Source organism: Dryobates pubescens, chromosome 1 (genome assembly GCF_014839835.1).
Source record: "Dryobates pubescens isolate bDryPub1 chromosome 1, bDryPub1.pri, whole genome shotgun sequence".
Classification (NCBI taxonomy): Eukaryota; Metazoa; Chordata; class Aves; order Piciformes; family Picidae; genus Dryobates; species Dryobates pubescens.
In genome coordinates, this window is record NC_071612.1 from 40781061 (window position 1) to 40803518 (window position 22458).

Sequence of the window (22458 nt, forward strand, 5' to 3'; positions counted from 1 at the left end):
TAAAGCACCAAGACAGCTGAATGAGGATGGCTGTTGTTCACTCTTGTTCCTTTGCACTCAGAGTACGAATTCATATCTCTAGCCAAAGCCACACCACCTACTGGGTTTCTTTTTCAATACAAAGTTCACTTGGGCAGAGAATATATCGATATTTTCTACAAAGCACAGAACTATACTCCAGAAAAAAAACACACCACGTTCTTCCTTCCCTGAAGCCTGAGGGATTCCCCTGAGAGATTGCATGAGAAACTCCAGCCCCATGCCCTAGCTTAGCAAGCTCAGAAACACACACAAAAAATCCAACAAAATATTTCAAATTGAATTTAGTTTGGTCTTTTGTTCATCTCACCCTGCTATGGAATGCAACAAGTTTAGAAGAGTTAGGGGTTTGTTCCTCACTTTACTGTTTACATGTCTATCATTTCACTTACTCAAACAAACCTCCTTCCAAATGGGACTTGCCCTCTCTCAGTGCACTTCCTTCAATACAAGGAACATTACTAGTGCTAGCATTAGTTATCCATGCTTAACACACCTACAGAAAAACATAACTGAGTTTCTCCCTTTGTGCTGGCTTTGACATGCAGAGTATTCCTCCCAAGCCACACAGCCCAAGTTCTCAGTGCTACTGCCTTTTTAAAAAATTCACTTCAATTCTTAGGAATTCTACCTTTAAAGAACTAAATGAATAAATACAATCCCTCGCCTGTGTCTTCTTACTTCTCTCCAAAAAGGAAATAACTTATTTCAAGAGACCAAAGATTCCTCATCGCCAAGGAGTCATGACAAATTCAGCCCCGGGGAAGAACAGTGACCCTGTGTTAGCCAAAGTATACACTGAAATGCTGTTCTGGTACTTAGGGTTTCCAAACAAGAGTCATGCAGCAAAGATGTCACTTGGTACTTGATAGCTTAATCAAACCCTTAGGGGCAGCAGACATTAATTATCTTGTAGTCCAAACCCATTATTCCCGTCCCAAAGTGACATCATTTCAGTATGACAAATGCATCTCCTTTCACTTTTCTGACCGGAAAGCTAATACCAAACAATTTGTCAGCGGTAGCATTTGTTCTTTAACAGAGACTATTGCCTGGGTGGAAAACATTGTTCAAAGGAAGAGTATGGCCATGAGCACAGAGGCAAGAGTCAGGTCTCTGAGGTAGATGGAACCCTCTCCCAGTGTGCCATCTTTTCCCAAGCGGTTGTTAAGCATCAGGTTATTCTCACCGCCTACTTATCTTTTGGAAACTAATCTTGGCACTGGGATCCTTTTACCCACTTACAGATGTTTACCTCTCTGTGGAGTGACTTAAAATGCTGAGTGCTTGAAGTTATCCTTGGGTTTCCATTTAAAAGTGCTCTGCCGAGGAAACTTCCTCCAGTTCTTAGGGAGACTTTAATTCAAATGGGCGTAAACATTCTGACTGTAATCAGGCGGCCAGGCTAGTGCTGAGGTTTGCACTCACCTTTAGCAAATGGCTTTGTCTACTGCCTGGCCAGATGATCTTTTTGTCTGGCTAAGCCCAGGAGACATCAGCATTTCTAAAGCATCTTGCACTAACCAGGAAAGAAGACAGACTCCGGCAGTCACCCTCTTCTGGCAGAAGCGTTAAAATCTGGGATTGGATTATGTTTCAGTGTCACTGAAATCAGGAATAAAACTCCTTAACACAAGTTTAGCTTTAAGGACCAGGCATTACTTTATCACAAAGCTGTGCAACTCTGGGTGCTGGTGGCATTCCCACAAGCCTCCAACACCAGCCAAAAATGTGTTAGCTCTGCCTCATGGCAATACCTACTAATCACCTGTGGGTCAGTCTCTTGCTGGCTTCCCATGGAAGCTCCTGCCTCTCTTAAACTCACTTAAGCTCATAGGGTCAAGGGTTTATTTCAGGCAGGGGTCTTCCAGATAGGAGCTGTGGTCTATAGGACGATAATGAGGCTGGTTTACCCTAGGACATAATTTTCTAGCCAAAATCTGATTGCACTGTCTAGTAGCACTTCTTACATCCTTGTCTAGGATCTTTCAGGTCTCAAGGCCATCCTGATTAGAAGTCACTTTCTTCATTATTATGTTTGTCCTCCAAAAGAACACCTTATCCCTGAAGGTGCAGCTTCGTCAGTATCACCTGGTTGACGTCTTGCAAAGGCTCTTGGGGGAGGTTTAGGCATGGAGCAGGCAGGTGCCTTTTTCCTGAGGCCCGTAGCCTGCATGTGCTGCTGCGGGTGCTAGGAAGCCAAAGCAGCCCTCAGATCCCTGACAGCCCCCCAGTGCTGGCAGCACCACAACACTGTTGGTCTCCAGCTCCCCACAGTGATGCCCTGCCATGGGCCTCACATCCTGGCTTACCCTCAGCCCATCCCTGATGCCTGGACATGGGGCTGCCCAGTACCCCCCAGCTGCCTGCTCCAGGCTGGAGTGGTGGAACATGGCTATCAGAGTGCCACAAGCAGCCATATCCAGAAGGAAGGCTCTTGCCAGCAGCTGTCAGGCAAGAAAAGCATCCTGGCACTGTTCTAGCTGAGGAGAGCAGAAAGAACTCTTAGAGCTGCTGTGAAGTGGTGATGGCTACCAGCAAGGCTTTCAGTTATTTCTGTGAATACTGTTGTTCATGGGACACTGCTCACTGAAGAAAGTGCCATTTTGGCTTTCAGCTGGAGATTTGTTGGATGGCAAAGGCAATTTCAGAGTGGCTGGCTGGAAATGGCCTCTCCAGTGGCCATGGTCCACCGTGCCTGCACCAGCATCCCTGCACAAGATCAGCAGACATCATCCCATGCTCAAGAGTGACAGAGGTCTGCTGAAGAGAGTCCAATGGAGAGCTGCCAGGATGATTAAAGGACTGGACCACATGCTCTATGAGGAGAGGTTGAGAGACCTGGGGCTTTTCAGTCTGGAGAAGAGAAGACTGAAAGGAGATTTAATAAGTTTATAAGTATCTGAGAGCTGGGTGTCAAGAGGGAGGGGACAGGCTCTGCTCAGTTACACCCTGTGATAGGACAAGGGGTAATGGATGTAAACTACAGCATAGGAGGTTCCACCTCAACCTGAGGAGGAACTTCTTCACTGTGAGGGTCACAAAGCACTGAAACAGGCTGCCCAGAGATGTTGTGGAGTCTCCTTCTCTGGAGCTCTTCAAGACCCATCTGAATGCATTCCTGTGTGACCTGCACTTGATTCTATGGCCCTGCTCTGGCAGGAGGTTGGACTCATTGATCTTTGGAGGTCCCTTCCAACTCCTAACATCCTGTGATCCTGTGACCCCAGTAGAGACCTTGAGTAAAGGGTCACTTTGGAAGTAACACTCTTGGGGTGACTGCACCCTTGACATGTAGTGAGACTGAGAGAACATCTAACTCCCCAGAGCAATGCAAAGCTCTTCACACACACACCCCTGCAAAGCCAGGCCCTTGGCACGCACACAGATGCCTAAAGCAGGTGCAGGATGGGCTCAGATGATGTTAACAGATGGCTGTGTGCAGAGCAGGCAGGCAAGAGAGACACAGCACCCGCTCCAAGGAGCACTGCAGCTCCCAGCAGGGGTGTGCAGATTCTGCACAGCTCCTCAGTGGGATGCATGGGTAGAAGAAATGAAGTGCGAGACAGAGGAAGCAGGAGACACAAGACTGTCACAGAATCGTAGAATGTTAGGGGATGGAAGGGATCTTGAGAGATCATCTAGTCCAACCCCCTGGCCAGAGCAGGATCACCTACACCAGATCACACAGGAACACATCCAGGCAGGTCTTGAATATCTCCAGAGAAGGAGACTCCACAACCCGCTCTGAGCAGCCTGTTTCAGTGTTCTGTTAGTGACACAATTCTTCCTCTTCCCATGGAACTTCCTATGCCTTACCTTCCACCCATTGCCCCTTGTCCCATCATTGGGCATCACCCAGCAGAGCCTGGCTCCATCCTCTTGGCACTCACCCTTTACATATTTATAAACATGAATGAGGTCACCCCTTAGTCTCCTCCAAGCTAAAGAGCTCCAGCTCCCTCAGTCTCTCCTCGTAAGGAAGATGTTCCACTCTCTTAATCATTTTTGTGGCTCTGTGCTGGACTCTTTCAAGCAGTTCCCTGAGGTCCTTCTTGAACTGAGGGGCCCAGAACTGGACACATTATTCCAGATGTGGCCTCACCAGGGCAGAGTGGCAAGGGAGTAAAACCTCTCTTGAACTGCTGACCACACCCCTTCTAATACAACCCAGGATACCACTGGCCTTCTTGGCCACAAGAGCACTTTGCTAGACTTAGTCATAAAGCCAGCAAGGGGTGAATGAAAGCTAGGTGGAAACGGTGGATGTTTTCTTGACATATGATTTCCCCCTTTCATATGTCACAGGGGGAAGCCCCACGTTGGGCGCCAATAAAAAGAGTGTGGTGGTTTGAAAGGAAAGGCTCTGCTTTCCCTCCCCCACTGAGAAAGAGACCACGGCTAAACCCAGTCGGAGAAATGAGAGTATATTTTACAAGGAAACAGATTAGATGTAACACAACAAATACAGGGATTTTACAATATATACAGGAATATACAGCAAATGAACTCAACCAGAAACCAGACCCCCCACAGAGGGGGCTTCCCCCTGTGCCCCCTTCACCCCCCTACCTCCCTTCTCCCCCAAAAGAGGTAGAAGAAGAGACGAAAAGGGAATTAGTACAGCAAGCGGAGGCCTATGCACAGGGAGTTAGTTCTTATCTTTTGGCAAGAAGCCCAGAAGCAGATCCAGCCGAGAGGGACAGTGAAGGAAGGAAGACTGAGAGAAAGTTCCCAACTCCCCTGGGTCCAATCTCTCCTCCCACAATCCTACCAATGAAATTCGTTTAGAAAACCAAAATATTTTACAAACATTTAGCCAGTGTGCCCCTTCCTTAAAGGCACAGCATCAAACGGCCACAATATGGAAGTGAGAGCCTGGCCATGCATAGTCAGGTATTGGCATCAAGCTTCATACCCCCTAGCTTCAGCCCCTCACAGACCAGTGTTGCTCTCCAGCCCATTGGCTTTTCTCCACACAGCTGGCAGATAAAGCACTATTGTCAGAATGGTCTAGTCCCTTGCCCCAGCCTTTCTGAGTGATAGCAGAGACTCATGGAGAGCGGAAAGGGCAAACACCACAAATCAGAGCCTTCTCCAGCAATTTTACTTTGCATGGCAGGGTCGGAAGAGGATTTCCTCTCCTGCACTGTGCCATTTTCTCCTCATCTACACCTGAAGCTTTGTCTCAAGCTGGAATCCTACAATCTCCCAACTTGTGCAAGCAGTCTCGTTCACTTGACCTACATACATGACATCATTAAGGTCTGCTGGATTTGTGGCTCAAGCCTGTGCCATTTAGCGGGGCAGAAGCAGGCTATTTCTACGTGCTACTTACTTGCACTCTAATACTGCTTGGTCTGGGAAGCTGCTGCAGTGCCTCACGAGTGGTTAATTTACTATGTACCTTGCAGTCAGATGCTTCAGCACTCAGGGATGAAGTAGGAAGCTATGTAGTCATGTTAAAGAAGTGTTCAGCCACAATTTCAGGTTTATGAGGTGGGCTCTGCAGCCTGCTAACTACAATCACAGGTCAGAGCACAAGAAAGAGACCTTATCACTCTCTACAACTACCTAAAAGGAAGTTGCAGTCAGGTGGGGGCTGAGCTCTTCTCCCGGGCAACTAGTGACAGGACACAAGGGCATGGTATGAAGCTGCACCGGGGGAGGTTTGGGTTAGATATTAGGAAGCACTTGCTCACAGAAAGGCACTGGGATGGACTGCCCAGGGAGGTGGTGAAGTTGCCATCACTAGAAGTCTTTAAGAAAAGATCGGATGTGGCCCTCGGTGGCATCGTTTAGCTGATGTTGTGGTATTAGGTCATAGGGTGGACTTGATGATCTCAGAGGTCTTTTCCAGCCTCAATAATTCTGTGACTCTGTGATAGGGAAGTCGCACAGCTGTCGATATTGGTATAAAGAAGTGAATAATAGCAAGGAGGGGGAAACACATAAAATTTTTGCTGGAATGAAGACACACAATGTTTTTCTTTGTTGTAGAGTATAAAGTTCAAAGATGGCAGCTTTCGTTTCATGCAACACAGCAATGAGGAAGTAAACATATATCACCATAAAAAGGTTATTAATCATAGCTGGATCAAAGGTCCTGTTTAAAATGAACTGGATAAGCTAATAAAGCCTATCTGTGGAAAGTGAAACATCACAAAGCAGCACGCCAAAGAACTGATTTTTGGGTAACACTTTGATCTGCATTGGGAGGGGAGAGGGAGGAAAGTGGGGTCTGACAGTAGCACTTGTAGGTCAAAATGGTCTGAAGTTTATCATTTTATGAGGCTGAGTCAAATGATGTGCCACAAGGCTCAGATATGGAGAAAATTCCAGTGCCAGAGGACAGCAGTGCAAAGCCTCTTCTGAGGCCTTAAAGTCTCTCAAACTACCATGATGCTGAGTCCTCAAAGCATCACTAGCAATTTGTCAAGGACAGGCATCTGCTGGAGAGAGTCCAATGGAGAGCTACCAGGATGATTAAGGGACTGGAGCACTGCCCTATGAGGGGAGGCTGAGAGACCTGGGGCTGTTTACTCTGGAGAAGACTGAGAAGGGATTGAATAAATATTTATAAATATCTGAGGGCTGGGTGTCAAGAGGGAGGGGACAGGCTCTGCTCAGCTATACCCTGTGATAGGACAAGGGGTAATGGACATAAACTACAGCACAGGAGGTTTCACCTCAACCTGAGAAGGAACTTCTTCACTGTGAGGGTCACAGATCACTGGAACAGGCTCCCCAGAGGCAGCCTGGTGTCTTTCGAGACCCATCTGGATGCATTCCTGTGCAACCTGTGCTAGAGCCTATGGACCTGCTCTGGCGGGGGGGTTGGACTTGATGATCTTCAGAGGTCCCTTTCAAATCCCAACATCCTGTGATGTTCCTCCACCCTTCTTCCCCCTCACGCTTCCCAGCATTTGGTGCAGTCATTACTGACTAGGATATGTTTTAACCTTCAAGTGACCTAACGCCATGGGTTGAGTTGAATCTGATGATGATATTCAATACCATGCCAGCTTCAAAATGAAAGTGCTGAATGGAGCAAAGCATGATGGGGCTTGATGTTCAGACTTGCTGTGAGAGGCTTCCTGTTCTGGTTGCTGCTTCCAGTTTCTGAGTTTGAGGTGTTAGTCTTTTCCTCACGGCTGCCTTTTGCATGCTAAGGGGAGGGGAACTGTTTTTATTGCTGGCTTCTTCTGCTGCTGCATTTTCCTGCTCTTTTCTGCAAACAGGCTCAGGTCATTGTGCATTGTATTATCCCAGTACATTTGTTATCCCAATCCATTTTTGTGTGTGTTACTTCCCTCCTGTCTGAATAAGGGGTGGGGGAGCTTGTGAGAGCAGGTTGTGTTAACCCAGGACATCTAAGCTCCTCCTTCATGGCTGGTAGCCACCTCCTTCCCACCCTCAGCTAATAGATAGACTCAAACTTACCTCATTCTGTCCTAGAGAAAGAATAGAAGACTAACATGTGCTTGGCACTGTCCTAAGATTTAACTAGTCCTCAACTGTTCAGGTCCCTCATCACCTGGAAGAGGAAGGGTAGTCTGCCTGCCTTCCATGTCCTGACTTTGTCTTGTAGAATCAAGGCTGATGCTTATAAATCTGAAACTCCTTTTCTCCTCATTTTCTTTCCACTTGCAGGGTTACCTGCAATGCACATCAGGAAGTGGTGATAAGCCCACAAGTCTCAACAATTGAATTACTAGCGAGGCATCTGCAAGTGTCTGCCTACACACAAGTACACATCTGCAGGAAGGAAGGGGTAAAACCATCTTAGGCTGAAATGACAACCTGCACAGCTGTAGCTCACTGTGGTACAAGTGAAAAGGCAAAAAATAAACAGAACTTGCCAAGAGAAGTCTCTGTCTTACCATTTAGTTGTATGTGGCAACTACAGGAGCCCACACATAGTAAAACTCAGCTTAATGAAGGAAGTCTCTTCCATGTAGTGTGCTGCCTTTATATTTTCCTGTGTACTTGAAGAAGATGCATCTGGGATGGTTCCACATTTTCAGTGTACAAAACTTAATTTTGTGTTTACTTGTCAACAGAAGACAAATTAATTCAGTGTCCTACATCAAGAACGTGCCTTGATAATCAGATTCCCCATTTAAGGCTAGCCCATAGAATAAGAGCTGTGACAGGTCCTGACCCAGCCCTCCGCTTCCCCCTCTCAGGTCATAGTGAAGCCCATGGCCTCACTCTGACTTGGGTTAGGCTTGAAAAGCTGCACACAGCAAAACGGGGTGTGCAGAGAGGGTAGGGGGCTGCAGCCTGCATGCTGGGCTGTGCAGCCAACACAACTGAAGGCTTTCAGGGCACAACATCACAGTGTCTTGAAGGTGTAATAAAGTGAGATCATGGTCAGTAAGGTCACTAAATGGGTTTCATCCACTTGGACAGTCTCAGCTCTCCACAGCTAAAGGGAAGGATACTAAGCATCAGTGGCATGGAACGCATCTCTAGGTAGCATCCAATCTATTTGCCCACCTCACTACTTCTAGTTTTTAACACAGGTTTGGAAATCTGTATTTCTTTCTTCTTTATTGTATTTGAAGATATACATCCCTACTCAATTTGGTCATTTGTCACAGCTATATTTGGGCTCCTACTCTCTTAAAAGCAGAACAAAGCCACCAATACATATACTAAGCATATACATCTCTCCTCAATTTGGTCATTTGTCACAGCTACATTTGGGCTCCTACCCTCTTAAAAGCAGAACAAGGCCACCAATACATATCCTAAGCGTTACTCAGTCCTTCCTGGGGTCAGGCAGTCTCACAGAGCAAGCTGCTGCCCAGAGAGGACTCTGATGTGCAAGCTCCATCTGCCCCTGAGGTGTGTGTGCCAGCAGGGTGCTGAGCCATGGCTCCCTTCCACACAGACACTTTCCACAGTTATTGTTCTTGATTTGGAAAACATTCCAAATTTTGGGACTGACATTTAAGACTTAATAAAGTTCCAGTTTGGTTTTATCAGAACAAACTTTAAAAGAGGTTCTCCATTATCCTTTGTTACTATATTTCTTTTATGAGTGTGAGTGGGAAGAGCATTAAGGAAGGCTATAAATCAGATGCATACTTCTGGTGAGTGCAGGAAATCCTTTAACCTTCATGTTTCATAGCAATAGGAATAAATGTGGATTTATTCACATTGCCTGCATTTTCCAAAACAGCACCCAAGGAGGCATTTCCAGAAGCAAAATTATTAGAAGAAGATGAAGACAACAACAACAACAACAAAATTCCCCCAAACAGAGCGGTGCCTGAACACCAATTAAATGCCATTACCTCCTACTCATATAAGACAGAAGAAAGAAAGAAAGAAACAAACAAAACCAAAAAAACAACTTGCACTTTTATTTTCTTTGGGGTTTTTGGGCTGGGAGTGGAGGGTAAAGAAACACCACAGTGCTGAGACTCAAGGCAATTTTCTTAACACCGATGGCGTGCAAGCATGTCCATCGGAAAATAATCTGCCCTTGGTGACTAACTCCCAGCAGAAAACAGGGCGACTTGCCAAAATGTAAATATCCCTTCATGTGTGCAGGAAATCACTTTCAGCAAACCCAGAGCTGGTCTAGCAGGATGGGAGATCCTGAGCAGTGCACCCATCCATGTATCCCCGTTGGGACGGGTCAGGAGGCACTCGCAGCAGCACGTTATGGGTGACACCAGGAGGAGTTTTAGCACGCATGGGCATCATGGTAAAGCCATTAATAGGAGTTGTTGCTAGCAGTTGCACAACAGAGAAGCGTTTTAAAATTCCTGTGCTCTTTAACAATCATGTGGAGGGACGCTGTGAAAGCAGGGGGGAAGCCTGGCATGGATGGGACATTCCTTCAGTTCCTCTCAAAAGTCTGAAAAACCTCTGGATAGGAAAATACTATTAAGCAGCCAATTCTTTCCACATTTGGCTAAGCCAAATGCCCAAAATACACAGAACACTACTTCACTTTGAAAGGATTGCAATACTCCTATCTGAGTCATCTGAAAGCAAATAAAATGAGACCTAAACAAATAAACCTAATTGTGCATGGAAACAAATCCCGCTCCCCAGCTTGGCCATGGTTTTGTTTTTGTTAGTTTAAAGCCTGCATATGCAGTTTTAGTGGCATCAGGAGTTATACAAATATTGACAACAAATTGCCAAATGTTGGTTTTTTCCCCTCAGTGCACAGTGTGAAGAAGCTAGGGGAATGCTTCTAGGAACCCTCCCTAGTGCACTGAACCAAATCACAGCTTGATGGGATCAGCTCCAGCCTCTTCTCTGAAGGGCAGACACTAATGAGAGTGAGCTTGTTGATTGTTATCGTCAAAGACTTTTATTTTTCACTGGTGAACTCTGCTGAACACAAACCCAGGCTTTCGAAACGTAGCCCAAATGTTTGCACCATAGCCAGGGCATTGTCACATGCTCTGTCCTCCACCCCCTGATTTGTTGCTAGTTTGTGTCATCCTTAACCTGCTTCTGGTGGTTCTGCCAGGAAAGAAACAAATAACCCTGACAAGTGAGAAAACCAAGCTGCTCTCCGGCATCCTTCCTCTAAAATGCTCTTGCCCCTCGCTGGTTGTGGAGCAGAGGCTGTCGCCTTGAGACAGAGGGTGCTCATGAAACCCTCTTGTCATCTGTCCAAGGTAGATTTCAACCAAGCTGGTGCGAATCCCTAGCAGCTCGCTAGGAGAAATGAGCATATGTCAAGTCTTGATCTGCCACAAGCCAAAGCTAGCAAAAATGTATTTACATTTGACTTTTAAATGAAGCTCAGATTTTCCCCTCGCAGCGAGCCAATGAAACAACGCGCTTTCTTCTTCTTCTCTGCCTGATGTTCACAAGACACCTACAACTTCTATTATTCCAGCTGGCTGGGTAAGAAGGTTTCCTCCACTGTGCAAAAATAAAAACTTTCAGTCCCAGGTTAAATAAATAAATAAAAGCAAGGAATCGTTTCAGAACTGAATTAAGATCCTGAGAGTTTTCACACAAAGAAACCATGGAAATCAGACTCCTGTGCCCTCTTCAAAAGCCCAGTGTTTGGGACACTTATCTACAGTCCTGAAGAGAAGAATTTGCATTCCTGTTTTTTCCAGCTCATTCTGAGAACTTAACAATTTGGTCATGTACATCTCAGAGATCACCCAATGACCAAGTTTATTGAACACCCTGCAGTGAACTTCTCCCTTTTCTCTTTTATCAGAAATTGCATGCTGCATGTAAGAAACTCCCCTAAGAGTTTCATCACAAGTACTGAATTTCCATGAAAAGCTTCAGGTTTTAGTTTGAATGTCTCCAGCAAAGAAGTTAATGACTAATTCTGCATCTCTTAGCTATTACAACACTGACTGCTCAGTTGCTACAGCATTACATGCTCAGGAAGACCCCGGTGTAGTTGGCAACACACAGGCAGAAGCCTTGCTTTCTATCCTGCACTTCTTATCATGATTCAAGTGCCCCTCAGCACTTGCACAGTAAAGGGTGAATCATTAAATGGGCGGAAGGCAGGCATGGTGCAGAGGCATGAGAAGCTGTGAGTTTGAGAAAGTGGAGGGAAAAGATACTCTCCACAAACTCTGGATCTTCATAAAAAAAACACCAACCAAACCCTAGCACAATGCTTGGGCCTGTTTGTGCTGCGAGCAAACACTGAAACCCGACAAGGCATCAAGGCACACTGCGTTACCCGATACTCAGGCAGCTGCTGTGAGGGCAGTCTCCATTCACCAACTGGTGCAACGAAACAAATCTGACATGTAAAAGCTAGATTTCCACCCAAATATTTCATCAATATTACACGCATGAGAGTCAGGGAACTCAGCCTGCTAATCCCCCACGGCCAGCCCGAGTCAGCTCTGGAGGAGACGGCAGCAGCGCAGCTGCACGGGCAGCTCTCAGGAGGTATTCTAGGTTTCAGTTTGCTGGCTGGAGCGTGCAAAACTTCTTTAACAATGTTTTGTTAGTGTATTTTCTTTGAAATTTGCTGAAGGGGGAAAAAATACCCTTTGCCTTCCCGTGGGATGCAAGTATGCAATGACTGCACGTCAACATACCAAGATGGCCAGATATAGCCACATTTGTACGAGCACCTACTGGGGGGGAAAGTGCTGCCTGTGCAACAGACCCCAGCAACATGCTGTAGGTCAAAGGAGGAGAAGAGACCTGAATGTTCTTCCATCCTTGATTTCAAATTGGGCACCAATGAATTTCCATAGCTCATGTCACCCTTGAAACCTATCCTGCATAAGAACCAGTCTCATCCCGCTCTGAAGGGGGACCTGAACCAGCCAGGCTGTCAGCACAGGAGGTGGGCTGCCAAAAGCCCTCACAAGAGGTACAGACCCATTGTCCACAGCACCAGAGGGTTGTTTGCCCCATCTCAGCTGAGCTCCCCTTCCAGTGTTACACCATGGGGCAGAGATAATGGCTTAGCACCACCAAGGCAGGAGTACTACACACTTCTTAGTGAAATGCTAGAGCAAGCAGGAGAGAAGGTTTGGTCTGATTTATCAAAGCACCTTCTCCTCATGGAAAGCTCTACCCAAGCCACTTTCACATCTCCAGAGATTAAAGCAACAGGGAATGAGGAGTAGGAAGGAGCACAGCACCTGAAGCTGTCCATAAAGCAGGGCAATATATGTCTAGATAACAGATTACTAGATGCAAAAGGCATTTCACCAGCCTACTCCCTTCCCCACCTCCTCTGTCTCTTTCTTACACATTCACCCGCACTTCCTTGCCTAGGCACCTTCTTGAGCACTGAGGGAAGTCCATTAAAACCAGATAAAAACTATAAATATCAGACATAGGAAGGAGACTGCCCTCCCAACACTGACAGCTGCTACTGTCAACCTGAACTGCATAAGGGCACCGAGTGCCATCCCTCCTGACCCTCCCTCCTGCCAGCTCCTGCACCCAACAGCTCTTTACATGTGGAAACGTCAGTCTGCCAGCACAGCATGCAAACTTCTTCTGAACACCACAAGGCAAACTGCCACCTCCCACCCCGGCTGCTGTGGTGGGTGGTCATATTGGTTTCTGCTGGCATTTGCACAGCGCTGGATGCTACAGAGTGCACTGAACAGTCCATACCACACTTGGAGGGAATGTCCCACACAGAGATAGTCATGCTAGCAACACGTGGTGAAGATGCATGCAGCAGTTACAACACCATAGAGAGCCCCTGGTCTGCCTTCCACTTGGCACATCTCAATTATTGTCAAGACAAAGGAGGAAGAGCATGCTTCTGTTATGGAAATGCACAGAGTGGCCATGAGCAAGGCTATGTGCTTTCCCTCAGGGTTTCTACCTGTCATCCTCTGCTCATTCTCTGCCACATGTTTAACCATTTCTTACACTCTTCATTGTTCTGTTTAAACAGCTTCTGTTGCTTCCTCATAACTTTCTAGGCCACCGACTCATTTAATATCTGATCTTCTCATGCTAATTCTTTGACTGCTATTTCTGAGACACTTTGTCAAGTTATTTACCTTGCTGAAGTGACATATCCCCCATCCACCCCCAGTCTGTCTGGTTTCCCCCCTCTCTAGTCTGGCTGAAGTGACAAACTCTCTCCCCTAGCCAAACATTTGTTTTTACAGGGTATTTTTATACCATCACCCTGCATCTCCTCCACCTACCTACCGCAAACACATTCTGTGGTGGGAGGGAGGACATTCTGATTTCACATCATTTGCAGTGTTAAGGTGACAAATTTTCCCTCCTCAAAGTATTTTTTTTTTCTTCAGGATCTAGTTTGTAAAATGCAAATGTCAAATGGGTAGCTTCTCTGTGCCTGTTCTACCCTGTGCTCAGAGGTGTCCTGTGCTTAGAAGAAATCAGTGGAAGAAAAAGCAAAAGCTGTCTGATTTATGTTATTTGAAACCTACTTGTGCTATTAAAAGAATATTGTCTAGGTTGGTAGATTCCTTATATTCATCCCTAGGAACACAGGAATGATGAAGATTTCCAAGAAAGTAGGCAAATGTAACCACTCTACTGACTTCACTAGTCTGTCACAATCTGTTTTTTCCTGTATTAAAAAGCACATGCAGTCATAGTCACACAGTAAAAAAAACCTCAAGCACCCTAAGAATCAGGCTTGGAACCATGAAAAACATGACTGTGGCCTTCCTCAGCCCCAGCTAGGGGTATGTGTACTCAGCAGCAATTCTGGTGTGGTGGAGAAATGCCCAAGCCAGCTTTAAATGAGGCAGGAGCAATGTAGTTAAAACAGCACAGAGCCCGGACTGGGCTCAGCCACTCTAAATATTTACCCTACTCTGAGCTAGAGGTTGCAGGGCATGCATAGTACCATGACTGGAGAACTTCCAATACCTACATCCACCACTGCAAAGCTATGTCTGATGTGCTAAACATGCTGGACATCCTAGCAGTATACACACACAGAATGTGCCAAATTAAGACTGTTTATGAAGAGCCTGAATTTACATGGCAGGATGGTTGGAAACTGCTGTTTATACAGAGACTGCATCTATTCAGCATACACCATTAGACTTTTTGAAGCAGGGCAAAAATCTTACCCCTGTCCCAGCACCAAACTGAACATTGCTCCAGGATGGCAGCTGCATTTTCAATTCCCATTTTAAGTAGAGCTGCCGGGGGAACACAAGACAACCAGAAAACATAGGCACCAGCAATGCATCTTTATTAACCTAGAAACAAGGATGGCAAAGAAAGATAAATTTGAAATAAAAAATAAATTTAAAAAAAGGTGGGTCAACTCACTGCCAGCAGTTGGGAGCAGAAAGGGAAAGTACTAAACAGTAAGTTATTTACACTGTGTGCAACAGGCTCCAGAGAACAAATTATTAGCAGAAGGAGCCACTCGGTACATGCAAGGCTTCCCTCTAATCAAACAGATAGGGCTGTCTGCAGGCAGCCAAGGAGCAGAGAGAACAACAGAGAGAGGAAAAAAACCCTCTCCACAGAATGAAAACATTTAAATTAAGGGACTCAGAGAAGAACATGGGCAGTGCCATTTGTTTCACTTTGGTTCCAGCAAGGTCATTTGGGGAAATGCCTACAGAAAACCACCAGGAGTGAGCTAAGGAGAAGGGAACAGTGCAAGTTTCTCAGCAATAAAGTCTGCTGATTGTCCATTCCAGAAATGGAATAAATGAAACAAAGCTGATTGTCCATTCCAGAAACGTTCAGAGATTGACTCCTCGCCTGTGTTGTGAAAAAATTAGTACAAACCACCAGACCACCACAGAGAAGCCATCCACTGCAATGATCTGGAGATATATGAGTGTAGTAGAGCCATCCCCCAGTCATGCTGGAGCTATCAGTCCCTAGGGCTATGCTGGAAACTCTTCAGAGCAGCAGAGTTCTGCTGGCCTAACCCAGGGCATACCCAGAATCAGGTCATGTTTGTTTGGCAGCATGTTCTTTACTAGAAAAAAAACCCATACAAAGTCCCTGCATTGCCACTCTGCTATTGGCTAAAGACACAGTGCTCTTCTCTGTGCCACTGAAGAGTGGCAAGTGACCTCTGGATCTCAAAATAAGCATCCAAAGAGCTCCAGAAAGAAAGTCCACACACAGATGAAGAGACTGCTCTCTCCCTTCCAGGTCACTGGACATTTCCCTGTACTAGATATGAGCTGAAAATCACTGAGCAGGTAGACATGGCACAATCCACCCTAAGCCTGTTTTCACTGGCAATAACCTACACTTTTTCCATTTCCCCCCCTTCAGAAGAAGCAGTAGAAAAGAGAGATGTATCTTCATGAGTTGCTTTTTGCCTTCAGTCTAGGTCTTGAACTTTTTGTTTCTAAAAATAGAACAGAAGTATCTTTACACTACAGGGAGTGCAGCTCACTTTTACCCACCAGAGGCAGCCATGCAGTGGCCTGCTCAAGATCTGTCACCAGAGCAGCTACATCAGCACCAGCTCCACATCAGCTGCAGAAACCCTCCGTGCAGCTAAGCCAAGACTTGGTCAAGCAGCATGAGTACCATGCTCAGTGTAGACTGGATGGCAGCATACACAGCAGGCAGTGAAGACCTGGCTAGAGTGTGCCCCCAAGACTGGCATTAGTGTCTCTTTGCTAGTGCTCTCAGAACGTTCAGAGATTTGGGTGAGAGATGCTGCACCAGAACAGAAGTGTTACCGCAGCGCTAAACACACTTGGCTGGACCTCTGCCTTCCCTTGAGCTGCCATTGGCTTCAAGTAAATATAGACATTGAGTGCATGTTTCACCTTCTCATGGAACATCTGCTGTCTGTGAAGAGCCAAAGAGCAGACAGACTTTCTGTCCTCCTGAGACACCTCTGGCTCACAGCATGTGCAGCTTTCCTCAGAGGCCAGCGTGTCGCTGAGCAGTTGGTTCACTGTGAACCGTTGCACACTGGAGGTGTTTCCGTCTGCCTCAGGCTGTGATTGTGTCACAACCCATGTTCCTGAAGAGCCTGTGCAGTCTGACCCATGCTTTACACCTACCCCAGGAGCAGCTCATTTCTTATAAAGCAGTTCTTCCCATCCACAAAGAGGAAAAGTAAGAGAAAAAACCCTGGCTCTTGAGGGAAGGTCAGGAGTGTGAAAGTAGGAGGGGTGAGAGCTAGTAACACTGCTCAGCTTACATGGAGAACATCTCATCAACAGGGAGGGATAGAGGAAGACTGTGAGAATAGGGGTGAAGTCAGAGGATTTCAGATGGTCATAACACACACAAGGAACAAAATGCAAATTCTGGCTGAAAATGCACTGAGGAATTTAGTTGTCATTCAGAACGTAGTGAGCCAATGAAAGCACTCAAAGGCGAAGGCAGATAGGGCAGGAGCCAAAGGAGGTTTTGTTATAGGGTTGTCAGAGGACTGAGTGGATGGTAAGGAAAGCAGGACTGAGACAGGCTGTAGGAATTTGGGTATAAGAAGTTCAGTCTGAATCAGGCCATTCATCATGGAGGTGCTAGAGATGAAGTCTGAGGGCTTCATGAGGCTGTGAAAGAGGGAAAAGCTGAGGTACCCTTGAGGAAAAGGTAACATAAGTTGCTCCTTCAAAATATGGAATAGGTTAAGGTAAAGCCTAGATCCTGTCTAGTGTCCTTCAGGAGAAAGTAAGCCAGACTCTTGCCAGTTTAGATGCCTGCAGTATAGTCACTTTCACTGTTTGCAAAGGAGCTGCTCTCAGTTTACACCAGTTTGTCCCCCTTGGTACTCAGTACATCTTATTTTAAGCCACGTGGTGACTTCAAGCAAGAGAACAGTCAGGCTAATCCAGCCAGAAAGTCCTCCGTACTCCCTCCCACCCAGAGAAGTTTTGGATATCACAGATAGTAATAGATGGTGGCACACAGACCCCTCCACTAAACTAGTTAAAGCCAGTTAGCAGCCAAGGCTTTCTCCACATAGCTGAGGGACAAGGCTCATATCTATTTCTCTCTTTCAATGTTTAAAAAGGACACAGTCTCAAGCTGCACCAGGGGAGGTTTAGACTGGATGTTAGGAAGAAATTCTTCATAGAGAGAGTGATTGGCCATTGGAATGGGCTGCTCAGGGAGGTGGTGGACTCACCATCACTAGAGGTGTTTAGGAAGAGACTGGATGGGGCACTTGGGGCCATGGTTTAATTGATTAGATAGTGTTGGATGACAGGTTGGACTCAATGATCTCAAAGGTCTTTTCCAACCTGGTTAATTCTATTCTATTTTCTAAAATTTGAGGAGAAAGATGTAGGGTTTGCTGGTTTGGTTGGGGGATTGTCTGGGGTGAGGGTTGTGTGTGTGTTTTTTGCAGGTTGTTCTGTTTTGGTAGCAGGGGGGGTTATTTAATTATTATTTCAATGAAGTGTTTAGGCAAACTCTTTTCTTTCATATTAATGTTATGTATTGGAGTGGCCTCTGCAGTTTACTGTAGCTAAAGGTTTCTTCACTTCTCCACCCAACAGTCTCAAATCTTGCCTCACTCAAGAGTAAGAGAGGACACACATCATAAGTTTTACTCAAGGCTGAACAGCGAGAGCTGCTTCCGCATGAGCAAGATACATCCCACTAACCAGTGATCTCTTGTCTATGGGGCAAGCAGAAGCTCCTCACTGTCACTGGATTCTACACCTGCACCTGGTTGTACCTCAGGCAAGGGCAGCTTCACTGGAGCTCTTTGCCTCAGTACAAGGCAGCAAACGATTCTTGCACAAGGGCCGAATCACCAGGAAACACATAGCCAGATCCAGAACTCACACTGCCAAGCAGAGCTTCAAGGAGAGGGGATGAGGCAGAGCACAGCAAGGGAGAAAGCTTTTACTCCTGATAACAGGCAGTGTTGAGGAACTGACTTATCCCAAGAGGGTCTCTCTTTGGATAACATAACATGAGGTATGAACAGGAAGCGAGAAGAAGGGGCAGAAAGCCATTGTGGCCACTCATGTATCTGTACAAGTCTGGTGCATTGGAAAATGTGTAAAAGTGACAACAGCTTTTGGAGGAGAGGATTGGAGAAGATAACCTTGGAGAAGAACCTTGAAGAAGATTGGAAAAGGTGATCTTGTCATGGGTACACGCTATAGGCACACAAAAGACTACCAGGGACTAAAAGCTGGATCTTCTTCTCTGCCTTGGTGAGGCCACATCTGGGATATTGTGTCCAGTTCTGGGCTCCTCAGTTCAAGGAGGACCTCAGGGAACTGCTTGAGAGTCCAACACAGAGCCACTAAAATGATTAAGGGAGTGGAACATCATCTTTATGAGGAAAGGCTGAGGGAGCTGTGGCTCTTCAGCTTGGAGAAGAGGACACTAAGGGTGACCTCATTCATGTTTATAAAGATGTTAAGGGTGAGTGCCAAGAGGATGGAGCCAGTGATACCAATGACAGGACGAGGGGCAATGGGTGGAAGTTCCATAGAAACAGGAGGAAGAATTATTTCATTGTGAGGGCGACAGAACACTGGAACAGGCTGCCCAGGGGCGTTGTGGAGTCTCCCTCTCTGGAGATAGTCAAGACCTGCCTGGATGTGCTCCTGTGTGATCTGGTGTAGGTGATCCTGCTCTGGCCGGGAGGTTGGACTGGATGATCACTCAAGGTCCCTTTCAGCCCCTAACATTCTGTGATTCTGCATCCCCATGAGTGTTGTAACCATCTAACTATTGGCTAGTTGTGGGGAGGGAACACTCCTTCCCTCATCTTCACGCAACAAAGCCGTCGAAAGATTTGGTTCCATCTCTGTGTAAAGAAAGGAACATCCTTTTAAATCTCAGGATTTCAAGGAACTGAACAATTGTTTACGACACATGTTTGAAAAGAAAATATTCCAGTTGCGTCAAAGTACGTAATTGACCCTTGCAGTACAAAGGTAAAGAGACTCCCACCTAGGCTATTGAACTAAGAGCCAACGAGAGCTACACTTTAACCCTGCCCTAAGAAAAATGTTGATTGTAACTGTAAGGAGGCTCACTTGCCCCATCTGCTGCTCAGTGGAAGTGGGACTGCGAAGTCACACCGCAATGAAAAGCGTTAAGAGGCAGTCCAGCCCTCAAGTTCCCCTTCCTAGCTTTAAATAATGTGTTAAGTGCCACTGACGGCAGCATTTCGGTGAGCACAGAAGCGCTTTGCTGAGCTGGAGCCCGAGGCTGATTGTTCAGCATGGCAGGAATCGGGTTCTTTGTGATCAAAGAGAAAAATGTATCCTTCTTGAAAGAACATACTAGGACAGCCTGTTCAGTAACATTGGTTTCTGAGACACGAAAATTTGAATAAATATGCCTTCTTGTGTTCTGAAATGGGCTCCGGTCACTGGATGCTATAAAACAGCACCAGCTGAACCCCTGTCACCAAGTGGCCATACACACGGCAGCTCAGCGAGGTCATCACAAGGCTACCTTGCTGCTTGAGGATTGCTTTTGCAGGCACTTGTTCACCAAACAGCAGGTCAGATTCCCTCAGGGCCTGCTGACCTGATGTTTTCCATCCCTGCATGCAGTGCTTCCATCTTTACGAAGCATGTCCCTTCAGAGGACAGGCTGCAGTGCTGCAGTTTTCACTGCAGTCTACAGTGAAGACAGGAAGTTTGGGTTGGCTTGAAGAGACCTTTTTACCCTACACCAGATAGGAAAGTTTGTTGGATTCCTTTCTTTGAGCACATACCTCAGTCTCCTCCATAGTCTTTTGTGGCAGCACCTGCACTCATACTGCAATATCCCTCTACTCCACAAGCTCCCACACTGGTTGTGGGTCTGATCAGATGTGCCTACAGAGAAAAGCTGCAGCCCATGGAAAGATCACTAAAAAGCTTGGCAGCAAGGTGCCCACCAGGTAGCCCAGTACAACTGGAAGCTGATTCATCTACACCCAGCCATGGCTTCTACACATGACCCCAGCAAGCCTATGACAGTTTGCTTGCACAGATACTCAGTGTGCAGGTAACTACATCTCCTTCAAGATACACAAGTCTTGAAAAGTCTAAGCAGAGACAAGACTAAACTCTGAAAGTTCCAAGAGGAGTGATTCTCAGCAAGCAGAACCAAACATTGTCTTGGGGAAGCATAGGTGGCAAAGCACAAGCATGACCATCTCAGTTAAGGAGCTATGACTCTAATGACCCAGAAAACTCTGTGAGAACAAACCAGCTACAGCAGTGAGGAGACAGCAACCCCACTGAGGCTCATTCAGCTCAGGTGGTAAACGTGAGAAGCAGTTATGACTGCTTTTAAATGTTATTTCTATAGCAGACAAGGAGGGAAATCACTGGCAATAGACACAGACCTCTTGGTACACCAAGTGATTGTGTTGTACATGAGAGTTCATAAAGCACATGTACTACTCTGAAGATTATCTCAAAAGGTATATTTTGGGCTGGGTTATTTGTCTTGGAGAGAAGACAACTGTTTCTGAAATCCCCAGCATCCAAGACTCCACAACAGAACCAACAGACAATAGTGCCTTGCAGCAAATGCTCACACAGCCACACAACTGCAGTGTAAGATGGGATCCAGCCTCTCTAGCTGACATCCATAGAGATGTCACAGGAACGGCCAGGAGATTTCTCAGGTGAAGCATGTGATAGCCAGCACCTCAGTTACCCAGTGACTGGGGGAGAACCACTACCAGTGTTCAGAGGTGTCTGTAAAGGAAGTCCACTGAACAGTGGAAGAGAGGCCTGAGTTTACACCTGAAGAAAGAGGTACCAGCTGTGCCTGGGCTTGTGAATCCATGCACAGATCCCTGCACATGGAGACCCAGCCAGAGAGACACCCAACAGCCACACCATGAGCGGCCACAGTGCTCAGCTCCCTGCAGCAGCCACCCCAGAGCTAAGGGAACCTCCTGAGAGCATCTGGGCACTGCTGGACAAGGAGCTGTAGCAGATGAAAGAGGTGACCCTGCTGAAGAAAGGCTGGAAAGAGGCCAGCCCCATTTCACTCACATGTGTCAGTATCTCCATCAAAAGCAGCTCCACAGACAGGGGCCAGGCTTCCCCTGTCCTTCCGGGCAGACACCTTTTGCAAGCCAAGCTCTGGCTTGTTGGTCAGGAAAACCCACTCTGGTCCCTATATGAGGCCAAATTCAGACATCTAACTGACATCAAGGGACGCAAGCTAACTGGGTTGGTTTGAGCTGATAAATAATCCAGAAACTGGGAAAAGCCAAGGTTTGGCAAGAGCTTTGAGTGTAAACCAGACTTTAACTGAAAGCAGAGAAACCATTCAGTCTTTCTGTTACTGTTGCCACCAATGCACCTGAGACAATCCTTCTGACCCCTTGACTCTCCAATCTCTGCCCTGTCATCAGTGCTCAGAAACAATCTTCAGTTGTTATTTGAATCACACACAACAGCCTGAGGATCAAACACCCTTGTTCCTGCTGGCAAATAATTCTATAATCAATTTTGTTACTTACATACATTACTTTTAGGGGGAGAAATTTTAGCATTATTCTTCTTTGAAATAATTTATTTTCTTGGTTACCCAGCAGAAATTAAGGAAATATTTCTTCCCTTTTACCTTTTTCCTGGGAACAAAGGTCTGCAGTCCTCAGCTGTGATCACTCAGGGTACTGGTTGGGTCTCTTTTAAAATAATAATGCACAAGAAGAACACAAAGACAGAGCTCCCTAGAGACTGAACCATGTATTTTATATCAAAAGGCAATTTGCTCTCACTTGAAAACAAGAAGCACAGAAAACACTAAGACAGAAGCTTTGTTCTACATTCAGACAATTACCCATTTGATTAGTCTCTGTTTTGGGTGTTCTTCTGGGGGTGAACTCTCTCTTTAGTCAGAGATATTCCAAAGCTCAAAACAAAAGAAATAGGCAAAGCAACCAGTATTCCACTTCTTGCTACCACCACAAGAATGAAGAATATTCTTAAACTCACCAGGAAACAAACATCCGAGGGAGCTGGAAATCACTTCTTTGCCACCACTCAGCTTTGCCACTGCCACCTTCTCCCT

The 22458-nt window shown here is 46.2% G+C and overlaps 1 protein-coding gene across 1 annotated transcript in view; it reads right to left on the reverse strand.

Annotated features, from left to right (window-relative positions):
• Nucleotides 1-22458, reverse strand: part of RBPJ (recombination signal binding protein for immunoglobulin kappa J region) — a 140312-nt gene extending 117854 nt beyond the window's left edge. The window contains exon 1 of the mRNA XM_054164263.1: nucleotides 22383-22458. Within this exon, the coding sequence (XP_054020238.1) occupies nucleotides 22383-22396 (14 nt within the window). The 5' untranslated portion in view covers nucleotides 22397-22458. The remainder of the gene's footprint in view (nucleotides 1-22382) is intronic.